This window comes from Ciconia boyciana, chromosome 1 (assembly GCF_034638445.1).
Source record: "Ciconia boyciana chromosome 1, ASM3463844v1, whole genome shotgun sequence".
NCBI classification, from domain to species: Eukaryota; Metazoa; Chordata; class Aves; order Ciconiiformes; family Ciconiidae; genus Ciconia; species Ciconia boyciana.
In genome coordinates, this window is record NC_132934.1 from 117,665,785 (window position 1) to 117,688,001 (window position 22,217).

Genomic DNA, 22,217 nt, shown 5'->3' on the forward strand with positions numbered 1-22,217 from the left:
GAGTATAAGCTAGGTTAGATTTTGTTAACTGTTACAGGTATGTCACAGAAAAAGCTCTTCACAAAATACTGAACTAGCACATCGGCTTAGGTGGGAGGGAATAATGTGTTAAAATGCCTATGGAAAACTTAAATAATTATTAAAATGTCCCTTGAAATCCTAACTTAGCTGAGCATATAGATAAAATGACAAAATAAGCAAACAAAACAAATTATTTGGACCAGAGTTGGCAGCAGCACTTAACTGCTGTGATGCAGCAGTTAATGATTCTATTATATGTACTCAGTATGAGAAACTACTTGCTCCAGACGGACATGGAGGCAAGGCTCATAGCTACAGCTTCCTATTTGGAAGTTTTCTATTTGGCAGTAAGAGTGGCATACATCATACGTTTAGTGGTGAGAGAAACATATATGTCTAAACTATAATTAAAACTAAGTTTGTGCTAGCCTTGTAGTTGGACATCTAGTGGAAGTAAATAATGTTTGGTGCACAGATGTCTTGCAAGTTGTAACTTGTTTTTATGTATTTGTGAGTTCAGGAAGTTCTTCTGAAGGGGGGAAAATACCAATATTCTGAATTACGAGGTAGATTCCTCCTGATTCTGTGTAGATAGATGAACTGAATAATTCTTTCTAGTTTACAAATTTCTTGTTAAAAAGTAAACTAAGCTCAGATACTTGCATCGGGATTGTCTCACTTAAAGCTTTTGAGATTTATTGGGGTTTTTTGTTTAGCTGTGATAGCATTTTCTTGTGGTGTAACCCAAGTCGGCAACTAAGCACCACGCAGCCACTCTCTCACCCTCTCCCTGCCCCCGGTGGGATGAGGGAGAGAATCGTGGGGGGCGGGGGGAAGAGTAAAACCCGTAGGTTGAGATAAAGACAGTTTAATAGGACCGCAGAGGAAGAGAAAATAATAATGATAAAAGAATGTAGAAAACCAGTGATGCACAATGCAATTGCTCACCACCAACTGACAGATGCCCAGCCTGTCCCTGAACAGCGATCGCTGCCCCCCAGCCAACTCCCCCCAGTTTCTATACTGAGCATGACTTCGTATGGTATGGAATAGCCCTTTGGCCAGTTTGGGTCAGCTGTCCTGGCTGTGCCCCCTCCAGCTTCTTGTGCACCTGGCAGAGCATGGGGAGCTGAAAAGTCCTTGACCTAGTATAAGCACTGCTTAGCAACAACTAAAACATCAGTGTTTTATCAACATTATTCTCATCCTAAATCCAAAACACAGCACTATACCAGCTACTAGGAAGAAAATTAACTCTATCCCAGCTGAAACCAGGGCACCTTCATACTCTTCAAGAATTTTAGTTCCTCTTTCTTTGCCTAGTGATTATTTCTATTTAACTGCTCAAACACCAGAGTTTGGGATAAAGATGCAAAGGGGAAGAAGAAACAAACCCGGAAAGCACTGTTGTCTGAATAACTTAACATTTTGCAAGTAACAACAGGTTATCTTCAGTGTTGCCTTATTACAAATGTGTGACTATCCCAGATTTCTCTGTTCAATAGCAAGAGGAGTTCTCATTGGCCAGGACTCAGAATCTTGAGCTTCTTTGCATACAAAGTTAAGTGACAGGAGGGGACATGAATGTGAAGGAAGGCTAGAGTAAGCAGAACAAAAGATTTCTGAACAGAAGCCTGTGATAAAGCTGAACTAAACGTAGGAGTCAGAAACCTGTGCTTTGGCTAGCAGTCTCTTTACCCAGAAAAGAGAAACAGCTTGTTAAAAATGATGAATACTAGTCAAGATATTTGGTACTTCACAGAAGTAGTATTTTGAGCTTCAAGAGCTTTGTAGATACTTAGTTTTATGGATTTCTGCAGTCTACAAAAATTCCTAATACTGTTGGATAGGTGGAAAACTGCTTTCAACTGTGCCACTTTCTAATCTATGTCCTTTCAGATGAATGCTTGTAAATCACTCTACTGCTAATGTTCTTATGATTGTATATTTGTCCTTTGCACTCGTACATATTTTTTGATACAAATAAGGGTTCAGGTGGTCATGTAGAGAAGGTGGGGGACTGTGATTCCCCCAGAGAAGTTAATTTGAAACAAGGGTCAAATCCTTTGTACCTCAGTATATTACAAGTGTAACAACATACAGTTATTGAAAACGACTGTTCACTCTAGTTAGCACTTCAGAAATTTATAGTCTGGTCAGAGGCCACCCCTAGTTCCAGGTGCAGTTGACCAACTGTGTGTTCACTGCAATCTCCTGATCCCTTTATTTTCTCCTTGTTCTTTATGGGCCAACTACTAAACCCCCATTATGTTCAATATTGCTATTGTATTTCCTTTTTTGTAGCCCTTTTCCTTAGTCCAGAATAAGGTTATGCATGAATGTTTATAACCATGGGCATTCAGGGTTTAAAAATTTTCCCAGAGGCAATATCCTGCCTGAATAATTCTGGTGATTTTGCAGGAGTAGTTTATTTTACATTCTGTAATATCCATGCTAGAGCCTGACTAACTACTAAGCTTTAATGTGGCTATGGAAAATAATGATGATCATAAAATATGGTATTGCCCAGATTATCTCTATTTCAGTGAGTTTCATGGCCTTAGCAGAGTTTTGATTAAAACCTGTATAAGAACTGATTATCTCTTTAATGATGGTGAATTCAGTTTTCATTGAATTTAAAATTGAGGATCATTAATGAAATGAGACTGAGAGGTGGGATGCGAGGTTCATCTTAACTTTTTTTTAAACTTTCATCCATATATCAGAAGTGTTTTTAATACCTTGCAAAGGTCATGTGCTACTCTTCTTTGTAATGTAGTTATTTTGACATCTTAAAATTTGATGTTGCACAGTGTGCAGTCTTTCAGCACTAATGCATGTATTACTTTCACTAACTAAAATTTTTAGACACAGTGCAAGTACAGTCTGTAAATAAACAAGTATTAACTTTCAACTTTTATGAAACTATAGCTAAGAACTTACTAATAATGTTGTGAAATTAACTTACTGAAACTTTTCTCATTTTGGCCCTTTGAATCACTTGATATTTAGGTTTGGAGTTTTTATTTACTGTTATGCAATTTTCTACATTTCTGTCAGTGCATGAGGAATGCGCTGAAGTCTTCATCTGGCTAATTTGTAGATTGTGAATTTCTGAAAAACTATCCTAATACTTTCAAGATTAACTGTTTCAATCCCTGAATGAATTAAGGTAAAGCTTTTAAGAGACAAGAACTAAACAAACCTGCATGATGTAAGTCGTAACATATTTCAATAAAAGTAGACATTATTAATATAGATATTTAGAAACAATTTCCTGCTACGAACATTTTCTGCATATTTTTGTCTTTTTTTGTATTTTGTATTTTTGTTAAAACATAACAATTTTTTGAAGTGAACTATTTTCAGTGAAAATTTCAGTTGTCATAGGTAAAGTTACCCTTTGTTTCCTTGTAATACTGAGGAGTTCAGATGCAAAATTCTAGGTTATGCAAAGAGATTCAGGATAAAATTTGTATTTGTGTTAATAGGTGTTATTGCAGAAAACAAATCTTGAGGAAAAGATGATGTTTTTATTATTATTTATATTCTAAATGTTTCAGGCAATGTCTTTCCCGTGAATTAGAGGAAAACTGACTTGTATATGGATGAATACTCGCTGTGCCATGATTCATCCCAGAGACATTGCTTAAGGAATTCAATCTCCTGGGTATAAAACAATCCTGAAGATTCTTTAGTAAATCACCATTAATTTCAAAATAAAACCAATTAACTGAAACAGTTTCTATTATGAGCAGCTCAGAAGTCAGATTTTTTGTATGGAATTTAATAAATTGATTCAACAAACCAGCAAACAAAATAAAACATAAGTGACTTTTCAGATTAAGCTTTGTCAAATTTTTGTCAACTTTTTAGAGTCGCATTTAAAAAAGGCTTTCTTGTTTCTTAACCCTTTAACATCTCAGGTTATATGGATAAAAATAGGAAAACAGTAAGTGGCTTATAGACCTCTGAAATCTACCTTAAACGTCTGCCAATGCATTTGGCAATACTGTAAGTTTGAACAGAGATATCCAACCATTTGCAAGTTTTGTTACTTAACAATGAAATATATGGGGCCATTAGTTATGATTCACATAGTATATGTTTACACATATTTTACTTTTTTCTCTAGGAGCTGAGAGAAATACATAACAAACAGCAACTACAGAAGCAAAAGAACTTGGAAGCTGAAAAGCTGAAACAGAAGGAACAAGAAAGGAAGACAGTAGAACTGGAAAAGCAAAAAGAAGCTCAAAGGTAACAAACTGCTGTAGTTTAAGCCCTTTCTGTAGAGATGTTGGAGTGCAAAGCATTTTGCAAACAAGTAAAATAAAATTTACATTTCCAGGAGCATAATCTGATCTCAAATAATATATCATTAAACGGCAAGAATACCCAAGACCTAGACCAAGTTTCATTTCAGTGCAGATGATGCCCCTTAAAACTAGGGGAATCTCTTGGTTTATCTTTGAATGAGAAGTGTGCTGTGGAGATGAACTTCTACATCTGTCTGTGACTCTTAACTCTCAGTGATACATACAGATTTCAGCAGTGTTACTTAAATGTGTAGTGTACTTCTACACCTAGAGACGTTCTTGAACAGTGTAACTAAATGGCTCTGTCTTTTATACTAACATCAAATACAGAGCTAATGTTTTTCTGCTACACACTTTGTTTTTCTACATCTATTTATAATATATTTGTGTAAAATGAATGGCATATAGACTAGCAACCAATTCTATTCTGACATCATTTATCAGTAGCTGTTTGATTTAATTTTTAGCAATTATGTGGAGTTTTTATACTCTTAATGTAGACAGATGTTGGTCAAGAGATGAAAACGAAGGCCTGGGAACCAGGGGCCTTAAATTATTGGTTATAGCATTAGAAGAACTGTGACCTATAGCAAAGTGATAGCCTGTGTTACTATTTGGTGAGTCAAGTGAATTTTTACATTTCAGGCAAAACCAAAACAAGGTCTCAGTGAAAACCGTATCTTCAAACAGAAATTTTATGCATAGAAAGCAATTAAGTTTAGATAATTCTTAAATCATTTGCATAAAACCTATGCCTTTAAAAATCTTAAAGATCAACTTCAGAAATAGCAAACTTTCTAAGAAAACAGCTTTCTGTCACAAAGAAATAACTACACTAAATATGGTAATTATGTTGGAACTTTCCTTGAAAACAAGAAGGCTGCTGAGGTACTGGGAGTATAGGAACACTACAAATAATCTATTTCAGAATATTAAATAAAATACTCCACTCCTTTCCAGAATAAAGGAAATTTTAAAAAGGAAAAACTTCGGCCATGGAAAACTTTGTCTGACTTTTCATGCTAGCTGAGCATTCAGACGTTATTGGTAATGTAAAACTTCATGCTGTCCAAATATTCAAGCTTCTAAATGATCCTAATTGGTATACCTGATAATAAGCAGTCTGCCAGTCTTACTGATTTCCAACAGACACCAAAATGAATAGGTAAATGATTAATACTCATAACCTGGATACTGCCCATAATGATTATGGAAGTATGCTGCCTTTTAATAGTTCTAGTGAAAGCAAAGAAAGAAAGAAAGAATAATCTTGAGATCATAATTATGTGCACTTTAGCCTTTGGCTTAATGAATAACCACAATCACTTTATACTGAGAATCATCTTAACAATTCTTTGTTGGTAATTATGCACTGAATTGTGCGCATAACTTAATTGAGTGAACAAAGATACAGACATACATATTGGGGATGGTAGAGGTCTTTTTGAAGACCTCTTATGGCTAATTAGTCTTAATTATCTTAAGGCTAATTCCATGCAGACTTGTATGATTGTGGGAGTAATATACAGTACAGAGGGGGGAAAAAACCCCACATTTGAGTACAATGAATAGAGCTTACTCTTGGTGTTTGGGTTAAGAACTGCCTGAGTGGTATAATGCAGTTGGTGAGAGAAAAAAGGAAATTAAAAGAGTAAAAGCAAGTATAGGTATATCCCAGATTAGAGGTCATATTCCACAATAATTAGCACATCAAGAGTCTTGAAGTAAGGAAAAGAGCAGAATGTCAAGTTTTCTATTCCTATCCCCAAGCTGTGGAGCTCACACCTATGCTTGTGTTTCTTTAGCTTCTGTCTCTTCTTATTCCCTTCCTTGTTTTCAACTCATGATATTAGCTTCCATAACAGTCAAAGAAGAAAATTCTGCAGCTTCTATGGAAGGAAAAAAGAAATCACACATATGCCACACCCCCCCAAGATAAATTTTCGTCTGCTCTTCTCGCTCCAGCAGTTAGAGCAAACTTGGTTTATAAGTATGGGAAGACTTAATCACTCTGCTAGAAACATAATTAAAAACTCAGTTTCCCTTCTAAAGCCCATCTGACTAAACTCACCAGGTAAGACACCGCTCAAGTCAAAAGAAAATTGAGCTCTGTATGTGTAGGTGGTGCAGCTTCAGTGTTGCAACAAAACTGCTGAGTCATTGGCTCTGAATACTTTGCAAATGAACATACTGTTTAATATCTGCATAAGTGATGTGGATGATGGGATCAAGTGTACCCTGATGAAGTTTGCCGATGATAGCAAACTGAGTGGGGAAGTGGACACTTCGGAAGGGAGAGCCACCCTGCAGGAAGACCTGGGTAGGCTGGAAGAGTGGGCTAACAAGAACCTTATGAAGTTCAACAAAGACAAATGAAAGGTCTTGTACCTGGGAAAACGTAATCCAGGAGTGCAGCACAGGCTGGGATCTGTCCGGCTAGGAAGCAGCTCTGTGGAAAGGGACCTGGGGTCCTAGTGGACAACAAGCTCAATATAGGTGAACAGTGTGCTGCTATGGCAAAGAAAGCCAACAGGATGCTGGGTTGCATCAACAGGAGCCTCACCAGGAGAGATAAAGAAGTCATTATCCCACTCTACTCAGCGCTTGTCAGGCCACACCTGGAATACTGTGTTCGGTTTTGGTCCCCGCTATACAAAAAAGATGTGGACAGGCTGGAGAGGGTACAGAGAAGGGCCACAAAGGTGATCAAAGGACTGGGAGGCCTGCCATATGAGGAAAGGATGAGAGAACTGGGTTTGTTCAGCCTTGAGAAAAGAAGGCTTAGGGGAGACCTTATTACCATGTTCCAGTATTTAAAGGGTGGCTACAAAGAAGATGGAAACTCCCTTTTTACAAGGAGTCACATGGAAAAGATGAGGGGTAATGGGTACAAGTTACTCCTGGGGAGATTCTGATTGGACACAGGAGGAAAATTTTTCACAATTAGAACAATCAGCCATTGGAATAATCTACCCAGGGAAGTGGTGGAATCCCCAACATTGGAGACTTTAAAGATTCAGCTGGACATGGTGCTGGGCCATCTTGTCTAGACCATGCTTTTGCCAAGAAACATGGGACCAGATGATCCTTGCGGTCCCTTCCAACCTGGTATTCTATGATACGAAGGACAAATTCAGCAATTAAAATAGGAAGTTATCAGAACAGTGAATTTATTAACTTGTTAGATGTTATCTAACTTGTTATTAACTTGTTAACTTGTTATCTAACTTGTTAGATACATTGAAGGCAGAAAAGTGTAGCAGTATTTCACAGAGGAGAAAGTGATATCCTTCACACTGGTGTCTTAACCTCTACTCATGGTATACTGATGTGGAATATTGAAATCGTATTGACAATTTCATTGAGAACCAAAGATTTTTTTGAGCTTGAAAGTTAGTAGCTGCCATCTTAAACAGATACTGGGTACCTTGACATCTCAGAAAATATTCTTGTCAACTCAAAACTTACATTGATAGAGATGAGATTCTTGCTCTCTGGTGCCAACCTACTGTTTGGAAAGTGGATTTTTCCCCTTAAGGAATTAAATTTTTTTTTCCACACAGTTTTTGGCCAGGAATTCATTTTGCCCTTGGACAAAATGTACTCTATATAGTAGGCCAAGTCTGTAATGACCAGCTTGTTGTCATGCGTTTGTCACTAGTTTTGTAAGTATGAAGAAAGTATCAAAGTGGAATAGGTCCTGGAACAAAATAAAGTGCCCTGTGCATCCGTTATAGCCCTTTAGAGTTATCTTTACTGGTACAAATTGTTTATAGCAGAGAATATTTATTCTTTTCTTCTGTTGTCCTCTGTCGAGGGGGAAGGACTTGTTAGCTTTCGTGGCTGGGAATGTGAAATTTTCTGAATAGTTCTGCAAGAGTGCTGTACAAAGCTTGCAGATATTTTTACACTTTGCCCCTCAACAGGAGGATCAGGACTGCCATATTTTCTGATTACTGCTTTTTTTTTTTTTCTGATTTGGCTATTTTGAGTCTTACCTAGGGATGTTTGTGGCTTTGAAAAAATAAGCAGAACCAATTTGATTCCTGACTTCTTTCCACATTTTAAAGCTGAAGTCAGTGCTGAGCAGATAAACATTGAAGTGTATAATTTGCTGCTTGTTGGGTTTCAGGGAAAACTTTATGGTAAGAATTCATTATTGAAAATGTCTGGTGATAACTGTAGCTGGTATCTACAGGCCTAGATTAAATAAAAAGAATTGTGGGGCAATGAAAATGGTAACTTGCAATGCTGATATAATGGGATACCTAGATTGCTTGAATTAGACTGCTTGGGAAGATATTTTGAAAAGCAGCCTTACAGTTACATGGAACTGAAGGGCTTATGTCTGGGCTTTTGGATGCCGAGGAGTTTTGTTTCTTCAGCCAAGGGAGATTTTTTTTTTTCTCTTTCTTCCTTCTTTCTCCATATGGTTCATCACTTAAAACAACTGCATAGGGTTTATGTAACTATGAAAAGAGAATACACAAATATTGTTGAATCCCCAAGTTGAGACTCAGATGTTGTTGAATTGAAGAGGTGGGACTGAAAGTATAAGATGCTGAATGCTATCAAACTTATAATTTTCAGAGCATTGCGAGCTGAGTAAGAGACTGTTCTAAGATACCTGTGTAAAGTTTCATACAACAGTTAGAAAAACACAGGTAATTATATTTATTTTCATGTCATTGTAGAGGAGAAGAGATCACAGCCTCCATAAAGAAGGCGAAGTTTAGCATTTACAAATCTCTAAAGAACTCTGACAAGAAAAAATAGTGTTGAATGTTTTTTTCCATCTTGCATTCAGCTCCGAAACATAACTAGTTTATCATTTCTGTATGCTCAGGCTGCTCTTTTAGAGTTCTGTGGAATCGTATTGTGAAGGTACAGAATTGATATGTGAGTTAAAATAAAAAATTATATTAAAGGTAGTTTTTTAAATGCAAAGACAAAGCAACTCAAGGTAATGGAGGCCTGTGCTTAGTAGTAGGTTACATGAAATAGTGTTCTCTCGCTTGTCTGAGAGTCACAGCTCTTTCTTTATGAATACATATGGAGTCATAGGAAATCTTTCTGAATATTTTTCCTTTGCCCTCTAGGAGTCATTGTGTAAGAAGATGCTGTGGAGTGGTTGATAACTCACCAAAATAAAATTAACAGCTCTTACAGGGTATGCAAAAGCCATAAAAAGTACACTTTATACTATAGATCACACACAAGGACAACTAACTTTTATGGTCTTTTGTTTGACTGGCTTAAAAAAACACCTTAATTGTCCAACAGGCGAATCCAGGAACGGGATAAACAGCGGCTCGATCGAGTGCAACCAGAAGAAGAACTTCAGTGGCCAAAAAAAGTTCAGGAAGATGAAAAGCAAAAAAGGGAAGAAATGACCAAGAAAAAGGAAAGTGAGGATAAGGGGAAACAGGAAATGCAAGAGAAATTGAGTAAACTTTTCCAACCACATCAAGAGCCAATCAAGCCAGCTGTCCAGGCTCCTTGGTCAAATGCAGGTAGAGGAGAAAATCAAGAAATGCTGTTGCACGTGCTTCTTGAACATTATTTCCTGTTTTGTCTTTCCATTTAATACAGAAGAATATTATGTTTCAAGATTGGATTGCTAGTCTTATTAAAGTAAATCATGTATAGATTGAGCTCTAGACTCCAAAAAGTTGTTCTTTTAGGCTTCACTATTCTTCCTAAAAGTATGGTGTTTAGCGAGTGTAAAGCACAGTTGATGAGACTCACAGTGCCAACTGAAGAGAGAATCTTAGCTGTAAGTTGTTGTAAGATTGTGATGCAAGATGTCAAAAATTACTTCTGCACTTTTCTTTACAATTCTTATTTTGGTGTGGAACATATGCCTTGGGATTTTTTAGAGTAGTAGCAATATGTCATTTAGTTATCCTTTTTCCTCTTCCCCCTTCTCCATTCATGTTGTTTACTGAACAAATGACCTGAAGTCTAAGATTTAATCCCTTTTTTTCTGCTATGCACACAATCACTTTCAGCTGAGAGCTTTTTCTCTGCATTATAGCCTGATTTTTGCCCGTATTGGGAATCATGGTTCCCTCTTAAGTGGCTTTGATACATACACAAGAGAACTGATTGCGAATGTAATATTTGTTTAAATGTTTGATCAAAGGATTGCATAAAGGCGGTATCACCTTCTGTCTTTTAGCCCAAATCTAGGAGTGACTTAATCTAATACGTCCTCTTGCTAGGTTTTTTTTGTGCAGAGTAGCAGAGGGCGCTTTTATGACCAAAGAGGCAAAATAGAAAGTCCATTATACAAGAGCAGTTTAGCTTATATCTTTGGGGTTTTTCTGTATTCTTCTCTTTCTAATAATGCATCTTTAGCATGTAATTTTTTTAAAACACTATCTGTAAGTGACGTCTTTTCATCCAATCTGTATGTATCAGGACATTTTGAAACATCTTGCTTGGAAGTATAGCCAGGCTGCAAGTGAAGCTGCTACACAAGCAGGCTCTAAAAGTATTCAGGATACCATTGATATATGCAAGAACATGACTGTTTGAATTGAACCTATGTCTGATAAGATTTAACCTACAAAATCACTGAAGCATTTGAGAAGTCATATATGTTGCATCATAAGTACATGATTCTTTCTATGAAAATAGTTGTATATATTATAAAAGTTAAAATATAGTAATACTTTACCTGATGTCTAGAAGAGAAAATAGTAAGAAAATTGTATTTTAATTAATTTATTTGCGTATTTCCCCTTCTATAAAAGGGAGATAATATACTTCCTACAGACAATGTAAGGTTTGTTAATTTTTGTCTCCATTTTCACCTCATTTTTCAAATATTTTAAAATAATGTGTTTTGATTTCCCCCCCCTTTGTATCTGTGTGGTTTTTTTCCTTTGCTCAGAAAAAGCTCCTCTAACCATTTCTGCTCAGGAGGATGTAAAAATAGTGTATTATAGAGCACTGTATCCTTTTGAATCAAGAAGCCACGATGAAATCACTATTCAGCCTGGCGACATAGTCATGGTAAGAAGGGATTGTGATATTACTTGAAAAAATTACTTAAGTTTTTGTACTTGTGTGATTGAAATTATATATGGCAAGATTTTTTACAGACTTGAGAAAAATATTTCAGTGAATACCGAAATTATATGGTATGACATAGTAACCCTATTATAATAGTGGATAGCCTCTTACAGTTCATTGTAAGTGTAAAGTTTAAACATAATTTACGAGTAGATCATATCAGTTTTAGTATGCTGAGCTGTGTGTGTCTGTCAAAGTGTTTGAAAAGGTTCCTATACAGAAGTTATCTCAGTGAGAGGTTTCTTGTCCTCCAAGGTATCTAGGGAATAAAGTTACTGTTATTTTCTGTTGAGAGAGTGGCTATTATATGTGGAATCAAAAACTGGCTTTGATAAATAAAGTATGTTTCTAGTAGGAAATTTACCTTTTTATAAGAATAGTACAAGAGCAGTGTAGAATTTTTTATTTGGAAAATTGCCTTTATTAAGAGAATGTGATGTCCAGTGTAATACTGTGTGAAACAATTACGCTAAACTACAAGATGGCTACACTTCTGTCATGATCACATAAACATTAACATAGGTTCTGTATGGTGGTGATACTTCTTCAGTAACACTGGAAATTTTTTATACACCTCTCTTGGTGACAATTTTTGACATAATGATCTAGTATAATTGTAACCTGGAATTGTTTGTATGATAATTTGATCTTTTTTTTTTCTTTTTATCTACTTAACTCTTTTGTGAGATACTTTTACATTTATTTTAAAGAGGATATACAGTAGATAAAATGTCATTTCTAAAAAATGGAAACCTCAAAACCTAAAACTTTGGTTGCAGGTGTGTTGATACAGAATAATTTCCTTTCCTTTTTTTAAGTAAATGATGAGGTACGGGGATATGGTATTGCTTTTGTCTGTAATTATTGCTAAAATTATAGTTGTGTTGTTAATGACTGCAGTTATTAAATGTGTATATTCATATTAATAAATTGCCAGTATGATCTTAACATGCATATGTCTATTCATAATGAAAATTCCTAGTGTAACTCTTAAATGATACCTTGTTCACTATGGGAAAGTATACTCATTATAGCGTTCTAGCCAACAAAATCGATTTTAAGAGCTATTGCGTTTTGGCACAGTCTAGTAAGAATGGATTTTGGAAAAAATACACTTTGTAGATTCTCATAAGTTGTAATGATAACTATTTTTTAAAAAGCATGTATTCTGGGGAGATGAGCCTTCATCTCTCAGCCTTTTTTTTTTTTATTGATTCAGCTATGTCACACTGAAGTGTTTGTGGCATTAGAATCTGATTTTGGAAAATAAAAGGTGAATCCTGGATTAGTAGCACTACTGATGACTCAGGAAGAGGCCCAATGCTTGCCTTAATAACAATGCAATGTGCTGTTATTCTGTATCAAGAAATAGTATTGGTCAGTCAGCTGTTAAATGAGACAGGGTACAGGCACATAGGTCTCCTTAGGCTGTTGAAAAATTCTGTGTTGTCTTGCTTTCTTGGGAAATAGATTGTATTCTAGGCATATAAGTAAACTGCTTTTTTCCTTGAGGAAGTGTGGTCACTATTAGGTAGACTTGCAGGGAAATATTTTTGCCAAAAATGTATGATCTTAAGGAGCACTTCACACATTTTAAACAGAGACGTACTTTGAGGTAATCTGAGTCTTACTATATGTTACTTTGGGACTTTATTTTAACTTACTCTACAAAAGTAGAGTAACTACTCTCAATTTTTTTTATTTAACTTACTTTTGACAATAATTAAACCTGACGACTGATACTCATGGGATTTACCTCCTGCTCTGCAGTAATTGCTTAAAATGGGCTACTCTTAGAAAAGTTAATATAAGTAAGACACTTTTGTGAAATGTGTTATAATTCTGCCTTGCTTTAAATCATTGCTTTCCTGATGGAGGTTAAAAGGGAATGGGTAAGTGTGCTATATGACTGTTAGGAAGTCTATGCGATTTATTCATTTTCATAAATACAGATTTTGTTACCATGTAGTTTACTTGTTTTTTAATTCACATAGGGTAAAATTAATAAACAAGCTCACATTGTCAAAAGTAATTTAAGTGCAATGGACCAGAACTTACTTTTGATAATGGGCATTTGGACTTCTAGACTCTTCTCTGTCCTTAAGTGTTTGTCGTGTCCTGTGGTTCAAAAAGGTTTGAGTCGATTACATTTTTTTGAAAATAATAATTTACAAGCTTACATGTTAAAGTGTGTCTAATTTATGACATAAATGCAACTCTGTAGTTAAGCTGACCTATACAGTTAGTTTACCGTGTGCAACAAAATAAGTATTGCTTAGAATAACTGTGTTCTAACATAGGCAAATTTAGCACTTCACCATTTCAACATTTTTAAATGGCTTTGTGTGTGCAGGCTTGTGCAATCATGTCCTGTAATCATATAGCTGTACAGAACATACCACCCAAACTGTAACTGCCATGAGCAAAGAATCCAGCTGAAGCCCAAATCCATTGAGTGCGCACATTGGAACCAGGCCTAAATCCTGGATGTAAATAGGACTGCAGAATTCATTATGTCAGAATGACTTGTGGCTTTAATAGATGTATAGCTTGTAAATAGTTTTTACAACAGTGTAATGCACTTTTACGCTGTGCATGAATCTTGAGACCTGTCTTGGTGGAAATGAGGGAGAAGGATGAGGGTTTATTCTGAAAGGAAAAGTATTTGCAAATCTGAGGAGGGCTTTCTTCTGCCTGACTTTTCAGTACATGTTAGTTATCTGTAGCACTGATGTATCTTGTGTAATGGTTTAGAGAATGTGTGGAGCGTGGGCTGTATTTTTTTTTAATTCTTCCGCTTTTTAATTACAGGATTTTTATATTTTCTCTTAACTTGGATTTCTGCTTTCTCTGCTTCTTACCTTTCTATGTACTTTAGATTTCTTTCACTGTAAACTAGATTGGTTTATAATCCTAACTATAATTTAATCAAGCTTTTGACTGGGAACAAATATTCTGAGCCAAGAAAGCCATGCCTCTTTCAGGGCTCTGTTCAGTAAGTTAAGTTTCTATTATGTGTATGAATATATGTATACAACGTATGGAATTCTTTTCCTTTGGATAGCTCTCTTACAAAGCAAGTCTTGCTGGCATTTGCTGCTGTTAGGCTCCAGCTTGAAGTGGATGAATGGATTCTGTTGTTGCTGATAATGCTTTATATAATACAGCTTATTTAAATAAACTGAAGCATAATTCAATGAAATACAGGTGAATTATTGAATTACGGAACTGTAGTGGCTCCGATAGCAGAATGTAAGTTAAACAGGAAGTTCATAAAGAAGCTTCCATGGAAAGTCTAAAACAAATTGGTAGTTTCTCATCAGTTTTGTTAGTTATTGATTGTGAGAGTTAGAATGAATGTTCTTTGTATTAGACACATAGACAGCCTCGTTGTGTTAGATCCTGTGTAGGCGTAATCAGCATATGGCCTCTGGCCTGCAGAGCTTATATTCAACATTATAACAGGAATTCCAGTAGTCTCAAAATATCTAGATCAAAAGCCTGCAAGTGGAATAGAATTAAAATGGTCATTTAATGGATGGATAATTGAACAAAACAGATGATGATACTCTGTTTAGCTTTGATTAAATACTTTTTGTGAGAGTATTAGGGTTTGACTTCATATGGAGAGTGAATATCTACCGTAAAACAGGGCTTCTCTTTTTGTGTGCATGCACTGCTGGTGATACACGAGCCAGGTCAAAGTGGAGTAGGCCACTGCAAAGCCAGCCCTTCTGTTGAGAGATACACGAACTGGACCTAGTGCTTTTGCTGCTAAGAGTTGTGTTGCTGTTACTCCTGTCACTTGTGTTCAGTTGCTAGAACTAGGTAGTTGTAAACCGTGACTCTAAAGTACTGTTGAATAAATAAGAAATAAAACCACACACACTATAATTCACTATTCAAGTGTACATTTAAAGTCTAGTTGGATTTTGGAAAAAAATAATCTGGGATAGTTTGTTGTAGGGACTTGGGTATAGTAGGTGTAAAAATATAAGGAAATTAGAACAAATGAATTTTAAAAAGGCTCAGAAATTTATTTAAAGTTGCAGTACTGTACTAAAAAAACAAATGCAAATTATATTTTATATGAATAACTGAGAAACCAGATTTTTTATGAATTATAGAGTTAAAATTATCCTTCAAAGTGCCTTTTCATGAGTATACATAGAATACTTAATTGGATTGAATAAGCATAAATTTCACTATCCTAATAGGCTGTTTTATGAATTATTTTAACTTAAAACTGTCTTCTAAAGAGACATTAAATAGGTTGTTTTTATAACCCTTTGGTAGTTTGGTTTTGTTTTTTTTTTTTCTTCCCTCTGCTTGTACAAAACATTTATTTCTGAAAATTCACTGTGGTTTCTGTATGACTGTGATTCATTTCAAAGATGACCTTTTCAGAACATCACTATAACAGGTTTTTGGCTTTTCAGTCCTGATTCTTTTTTATGTTAGTGGTTCTAGTTACTACCTGACCAACTGAATGACAGTAGAAACTATGTGACTGTTATTACTGTTTAGATTATTCAATTTGGCATCAGGTGCTGATAATCCATTTCTCTGTCTCTTCCAAGATTCACTCTCTGCTGTGACCCTCCATCACTCATACTGCTGCTTTAACAATCCTATTCAGTGCTGCAGTGGAAATTTTGCTCTGCACTGCAGTAAAACCACATTGAACCGGTCAAGCATGTAGTCCGTTTATTTCTGGGTTTCCTTTGAGTTAATAGGGACTGAGACAGAAGCTGGACCCAACAAAAAGCAGAAATAATGGATTGTTTTGCACCAAAAGAGGGGTGTGGGATACAAATTACAATAGGAGGCAGTCAAAGAGTCAACAACTGGCCTATGGCAAAGCAATCTATCAGCAGCTCAAATGAGTAGTCCAGGGACAATCAGAGGCAGAAGCTTTGCTGCTTTGGTTTCAGTAACTTCTAGGCAAAAGAATGGTTCCACCTTTAGTCTAGAGCGACTAGTTTGCACCATTGCACCTTTTTTTTTGCCACTAATTTTTTTCTTTTTCTACAAACAAGCAGTTGATCGGGGTATGTTTTGATAGAGTGAATTCGTAGCTGTGTTTCCAACTGTAGAAGCATCTAGCTTGAGACACTCCTATATGCTATTTTTGTATAATGTCATATACTGAAAACTCCTTTGACTGAAAAGGATACTATTTCTTATTCCTTAGCTCATAAAGCATTCTGTTATCAACAAATCACTCACATTGATAATGGATTTTTAGGAAATAGTGTCAGGTGATTTAGAAGTACAAATTTAAGCATCTCTGCTGTACTGTTATCTGCCACAGTCAACTCTTGAGTTATGCTGTCGTTTGAAACTCTTACGTATTTTGAAATATTGACTGCTGCTGGCCTAAACAGATGACAGAAATTCTTGCCAAAAGCCAGCCACTGTGTAGGGTTGGTTATTTGACTTTTCATTACTGGCCTGGTTTTAGTGCTGACTTGACCATTGCTGGGAAATCTGCAGCTAGCACAGCAGATTGTTGTACAAAGTAGGTGTTATTTACATGTCAAAAGTGCAAACCCTATTCATATGTAAGGGTTTGCTTAAAAACTGAGATGCCTTTGACCTGTCAGAGAGATCAGATAGCTAGAACACCAAATTTACCAAAATTATTACCGAATACAATTTTTTCTTCTAAAAAGTTTCTGCAACTGACATTTCCTTTGAGGTATTTAGCCACCATATCAATTCCCCACGGGTAGCAATAGTGAATTAACTTTTCTTCTGTGATTCTTGCTGAATGTGGTTAGGTGCAGCTCACAGAATTTAAACTGATCACTTCTGTTGAAATAGCAGACTAAGACAGTAGCCTGTCCATAGAGCTTGGAGAACAGATGTGTGAAATGTTTAAGAAGAGTTAACAGGAAAGTGTGAAATTTGCAAAATCATAGCTTAACACGATTATAATAATAAGTAGGAATTAATACAGCTGAAAAAATAGCCCTGTTTCATCCGTCCCTTTATGGCTTGACAAAGATATCAGAGTGAGGGGAAAGAACAGAGGCCTGCAAATTTATGTAGGAAAACTTACCATGGAATTGTTTTGTATAAATATGTTAGCAAATCTGTGGATTTGTTTTGAATTGTTCAATGGGTGTTGTTTTTAATATGCTGTGTTTTTTGTTGTATTTTCTGCAAGAGAAAATCTAGGAAAACTTGTTAAAAACTGCATTTTGTGTTAGTTAAACCAGAAATACCAATATTTAATGGATTTCTCTAGAACTGACTTCTCTCAAGTCTGCTGCACTATGACAGACTTTCAAGCAACTGTTTAAAAACCCATGCTTAGCTTGTGCATGAGGACTGAAATAAAACTTTTTACCTCATCACCAAGAAATCCTTTTGATTTTGGCTTGGGGGGAAAAAAGGAAAAAAAAAAAAAAAAGAATTGCAAAGCAGTATTGCGTTGCAGAATGTTCCCTTATCTATTAATACTCCCTAGAAGGAATAGCTGTCAAGATACTCCTCCAAAGGTAAATTAAATAACAACAACAAAATTCTGCCTAGGTGGAACTTGTATTTGTAATGAAGGTGTCATGTCTCTGTAACTAGAGAAAGTTAATTACTGTGGATGAGATGGATTGTTTTAAGTAAAAATTCCATATGTTATGTTTCTTAACTTTCTAACTTAATATGTCTACAGGTGGATGAAAGCCAGACTGGAGAGCCAGGGTGGCTTGGTGGAGAATTGAAGGGGAAAACTGGATGGTTCCCTGCGAACTATGCAGAGAAAATACCTGAAAATGAAGTTCCAGCTTCTGTAAAGCCAGCAGTTGAGGCAGCTACTGCACCTAAAGTTTCTGTGCATGAAACCACTACATCGCTAGGAGCTCCTGCTTCTACAGAGTGTACTACAAATGCCAATAACTGGGCAGACTTCAGTTCAACGTATGTTTGGGTAGTGATTATTGCCTTAAATGTGGTGGAGTCCTTTTTAATTGATTTGACTGTGGTGGCAGTTAACACAAAGTATCAAGACTGCAAAATAAGAATAGCTTGTTTGAAGTAAAATATTTTTTCCATAGTAAATAGTTAAAATTGCAGCCTTGTGGAACTTAAACCATGCTGCCATCATATCTGCCTGAGCAATGCAGAAGGACACATCACAAATAGGAGACATTCCTAAGTGAGGATAGTGACATGGTGAAAATTCCAAGGTGTTCACCTTCCTTCTCTTAAATTAGTTGACACCAATCCTCATTGAAGGTCTCCAAGTTGGATTATACAAAATATGATAATGACAGAGTTAACATGAAAAGATGATTTATTAATTCCTTATCACAACATTAATAAGACTGATGCAAGTAGAACATGTGCCCTTCCCTAGATGTCTTGTTAAATTAATGCTCTGTGCAGTATTATCAACCCGATGTAAATGGGGTTGGGCAAGTAATTGTCTTATCTTTTGATCATCTAATACATATTTATAAATTAAAATCTAAATATCTTAGTGCAATATTACAGTACGTAATATGTTCTATTTCAAAATTTTCATCAGATAGGTCACAGTAGCTTTTCCAGTTATTTAAACTTTTTCTCTTTTACTACAGTCATTTTTCTGAGGGGGAAGGGTAAGACTAAGTCTTGAGCTTCCTGGAGATGTCTGGCACATACTGGATTTTATTGTTTTGAATAAATCATCCTTTTGACAAAGTACCCTAGGTGGATAATGCATGCTTTCATGGTTTTCATAAAAATTAATACTCAGTTTCAATACAAAGTGAGTCCCAGAACATTTATACTAATAATACTGTCCTTGGCATGATATAGGGGTTAGGGATGGTTGTGGCCTTTGGACACTATTACAATCTAGGTGGACAACAATTGATTACTCCAACTAACAGCACAAGCAACAGGCAAAGGAAACTTAGGTTAAAGATAGGTGCTTTGTTTACAGTCTTAGAGTTCAGGGGATTTTGTTCATTTAAGTGAATATTTGGAGGCAGAGATATGGATTATGAGATTTAGTAGGCATTTTAAAGGACAAAAGATAATATAAAAAGGATAAGAGGTTGCATAAAACTCGAAAGAGTTGAAAGAAGTCAGTAGGAAATAATTTTAAGCAAAAGAAAAAAGGTAAGGATTTGAATGAGAAGCAGCAAAATGATGTATAAGGGATAGGGATGTGAGAGTTCAGTGACATGCAGCTGTGAAGATTTCAAACCAGTTTTGAAGAGAATGATGATTTTTTTAAGTTACCTGTTTCCACTGTGTATAATATAGACTGCACTACTTGAACTTCTGTTGTATAGGGGCACAACTAAGAAATTAAACTAAATTACAGGAACAGCTGGCCTTAAGTAGCAAGGACAAGCAACTGTATTTAGAGATTGCCTTTTTAAGGTAAATTTATTGTTAGCCTATGTTTGATTGCACTACTTCCACCTGAGAGTTATGATGCTCATGGAATATTCAATTAAAAGAAATTAACCTAGAAGGTAGAGATTCTTTTTCTGTACAGTCTTCCTGCATAAGTGTTTTTATTCAGTTGAAAAGGGTAGGAATTATGTAATTCTCTTTTTTTCAGATGGCCAACAAACACTAGTGAGAAACCAGAGACTGATAACTGGGATGCCTGGGCAGCTCAGCCGTCTTTGACTGTTCCCAGTGCAGGGCAGCTGCGGCAGCGATCAGCCTTCACTCCTGCCACTGTTACAGGATCATCTCCCTCTCCTGTCTTGGGTCAGGTGAGCACCTATATTCACTAAAACTGTTCTGACCCAGCAGAAATGTTTGCAAAGCAAAGTATGAACCTTGACCATGCATTAAAACAGTCCCCTAAGATAGGTAAGCTATTTCAGTTTGGAATGATGAACAGGTAGTGTACATGCATTTGCAAAATCAGTGGCAGAATTTAATATGAAGTGGTTTCTGTTCTGCTATTCTGTGCTGGGTTTTGTAGATTTTGGTGGTCCAGTCTTAATGTTTTGGCAGGATGCCAGTTGAGTCACTTCCTTGGGGCTTTCCTGAATCACATGACAATAACCTTCACTCCGAAGTGGATTATGTAGTTAAGTGGTATAGCAACAGCAAAGCTTCACATCAGATGAATTCCATCCATCTGTTAAGGCATTTCCTTTTCCTCAACTGAACAACATGTTGTTCTTATAAGCTAATGCGTTCTGAAAAATGCTAAATATCTTAGTATCTTAGAGCAAAAAAAAAGTTGGAATGTACAATGAATAACTTGCAGCAAAGCATCATTTTCCATAAAGTTTACTTAAGTCCTGCCAAAATAGCTTCATGAAGGTTTATTATATGTATATCTTAATTGTTTTATTTTTTATAAATAAATCTTTATTTAGCTTGTTAAGCAAAACCTCTGATAATCTTGCATTGTATTGATTATGTGTTAACAGATAGAAATGTAGGAGGACTGTAAACGTTTCTGGTGTTACTTTGTAAGTTTAATTGACTGACTTTGCTTTATACAGTTGAGGGACAGTCTGTGTAGTTTGTTGCTATATAAGTAGCATAAGAATATAATTCCTTAAGCAGCTTTCTTTGGGAAAGGTGGTGCATGACTGACTTCTCTCTGCCTTTTTTGAAAACTGCATTAGGGCGAAAAAGTGGAGGGGCTTCAAGCACAGGCTTTGTATCCTTGGAGAGCAAAAAAAGACAACCACCTTAATTTCAACAAAAACGATATCATCACAGTTTTGGAGCAGCAAGATATGTGGTGGTTTGGAGAGGTTCAAGGACAAAAGGGGTGGTTTCCTAAATCATATGTGAAGCTTATTTCAGGCCCCATTAGGAAGTCAACGAGGTATTTTATTTGCTTTTACCATACTTTACTTCTATACTTTAATAGTTAAATAAATATGAAGAGTTGCACACTTGAATTTTAAAGTTTAGAATCTACTCTGTAAAAATGCTTTTTTTTATATGACTCTCTTCTGGGGGGTTTTGACTTCCAACCCTGGAAATCCATGTGAGGAATAAGAAAACTGACCTCAGTTCTCCTTGGGTTGTGCATCACCAACAAAAGATCTAAAGCTTAATGAATGGTCTTAATTTTGTGTGACTTGCAACTAAAAAATTAGTGTACTGGATTTTATGAATTACAGCTATGTACCTTTCTCCAAAATAAAAATGTATACCTCAAAACTTAATCACTTATCATTACTCTTGGAGGATGAAACAATCAAAATCTGGTTCTGTGTAATGTGAAGGCAACATTAACATTAGTAATGCAAATGAGAATTATTTTAGTTTTGGTTGTTGTTTTTTTTTTCTGAGGGAGTAGAGGAGGTGGAGAAGCTTGTGTATTTAAGGCAGTTACCTAAATGTAACCATGACTGGCCATCGTACTTAAAAGCTTTAATTTGCACATTTACTGTCTCTTCTTTTAAAATGTAGGGAATTGCTTAAGGATGCATATGCATTTTTTAGTTGTTAAATATAATAGTAATTTTTCTGAAGATATTTAATTTCTTAAATAACTGTTATTTTCTTCTAAAGCATGGATTCTGGTTCATCAGAAAGTCCTGCTAGTCTGAAAAGAGTAGCATCACCAGCAACAAAAGCAACTATGTCAGGTGAAGGTAAGCATTTCATACTGAATGACATTAATAGTATTTTACTATGTAATTAAATAGAATAAGTCTGCTTATTACCAGAAGCAAGCTTAGAATCAGATCTTAGTGTTTTAAAATCCAGCCTGTTAAAATTGAAGTGCAAATCAATTTGCCTCTAGAATGATTTAAAATTATTATAGTAAGAATTTATATATGTTGTGTATATAGAAGAAATAATTTCACATGC

General features: G+C 35.7%; 1 protein-coding gene across 11 annotated transcripts in view; it reads left to right on the top strand.

The window, feature by feature from the left end:
• ITSN1 (intersectin 1) overlaps positions 1-22,217 on the top strand; it is a 144,614-nt gene that overhangs the window by 77,578 nt on the left and 44,819 nt on the right. For all 11 annotated transcript variants that reach the window (XM_072845885.1, XM_072845844.1, XM_072845911.1 and 8 more), the window contains 7 exons: positions 4,157-4,281; positions 9,624-9,853; positions 11,239-11,360; positions 18,097-18,341; positions 19,981-20,140; positions 21,014-21,219; positions 21,915-21,997. In XM_072845885.1, coding sequence (XP_072701986.1) covers positions 4,157-4,281; positions 9,624-9,853; positions 11,239-11,360; positions 18,097-18,341; positions 19,981-20,140; positions 21,014-21,219; positions 21,915-21,997 — 1,171 coding nt within the window. The remainder of the gene's footprint in view (positions 1-4,156; positions 4,282-9,623; positions 9,854-11,238; positions 11,361-18,096; positions 18,342-19,980; positions 20,141-21,013; positions 21,220-21,914; positions 21,998-22,217) is intronic.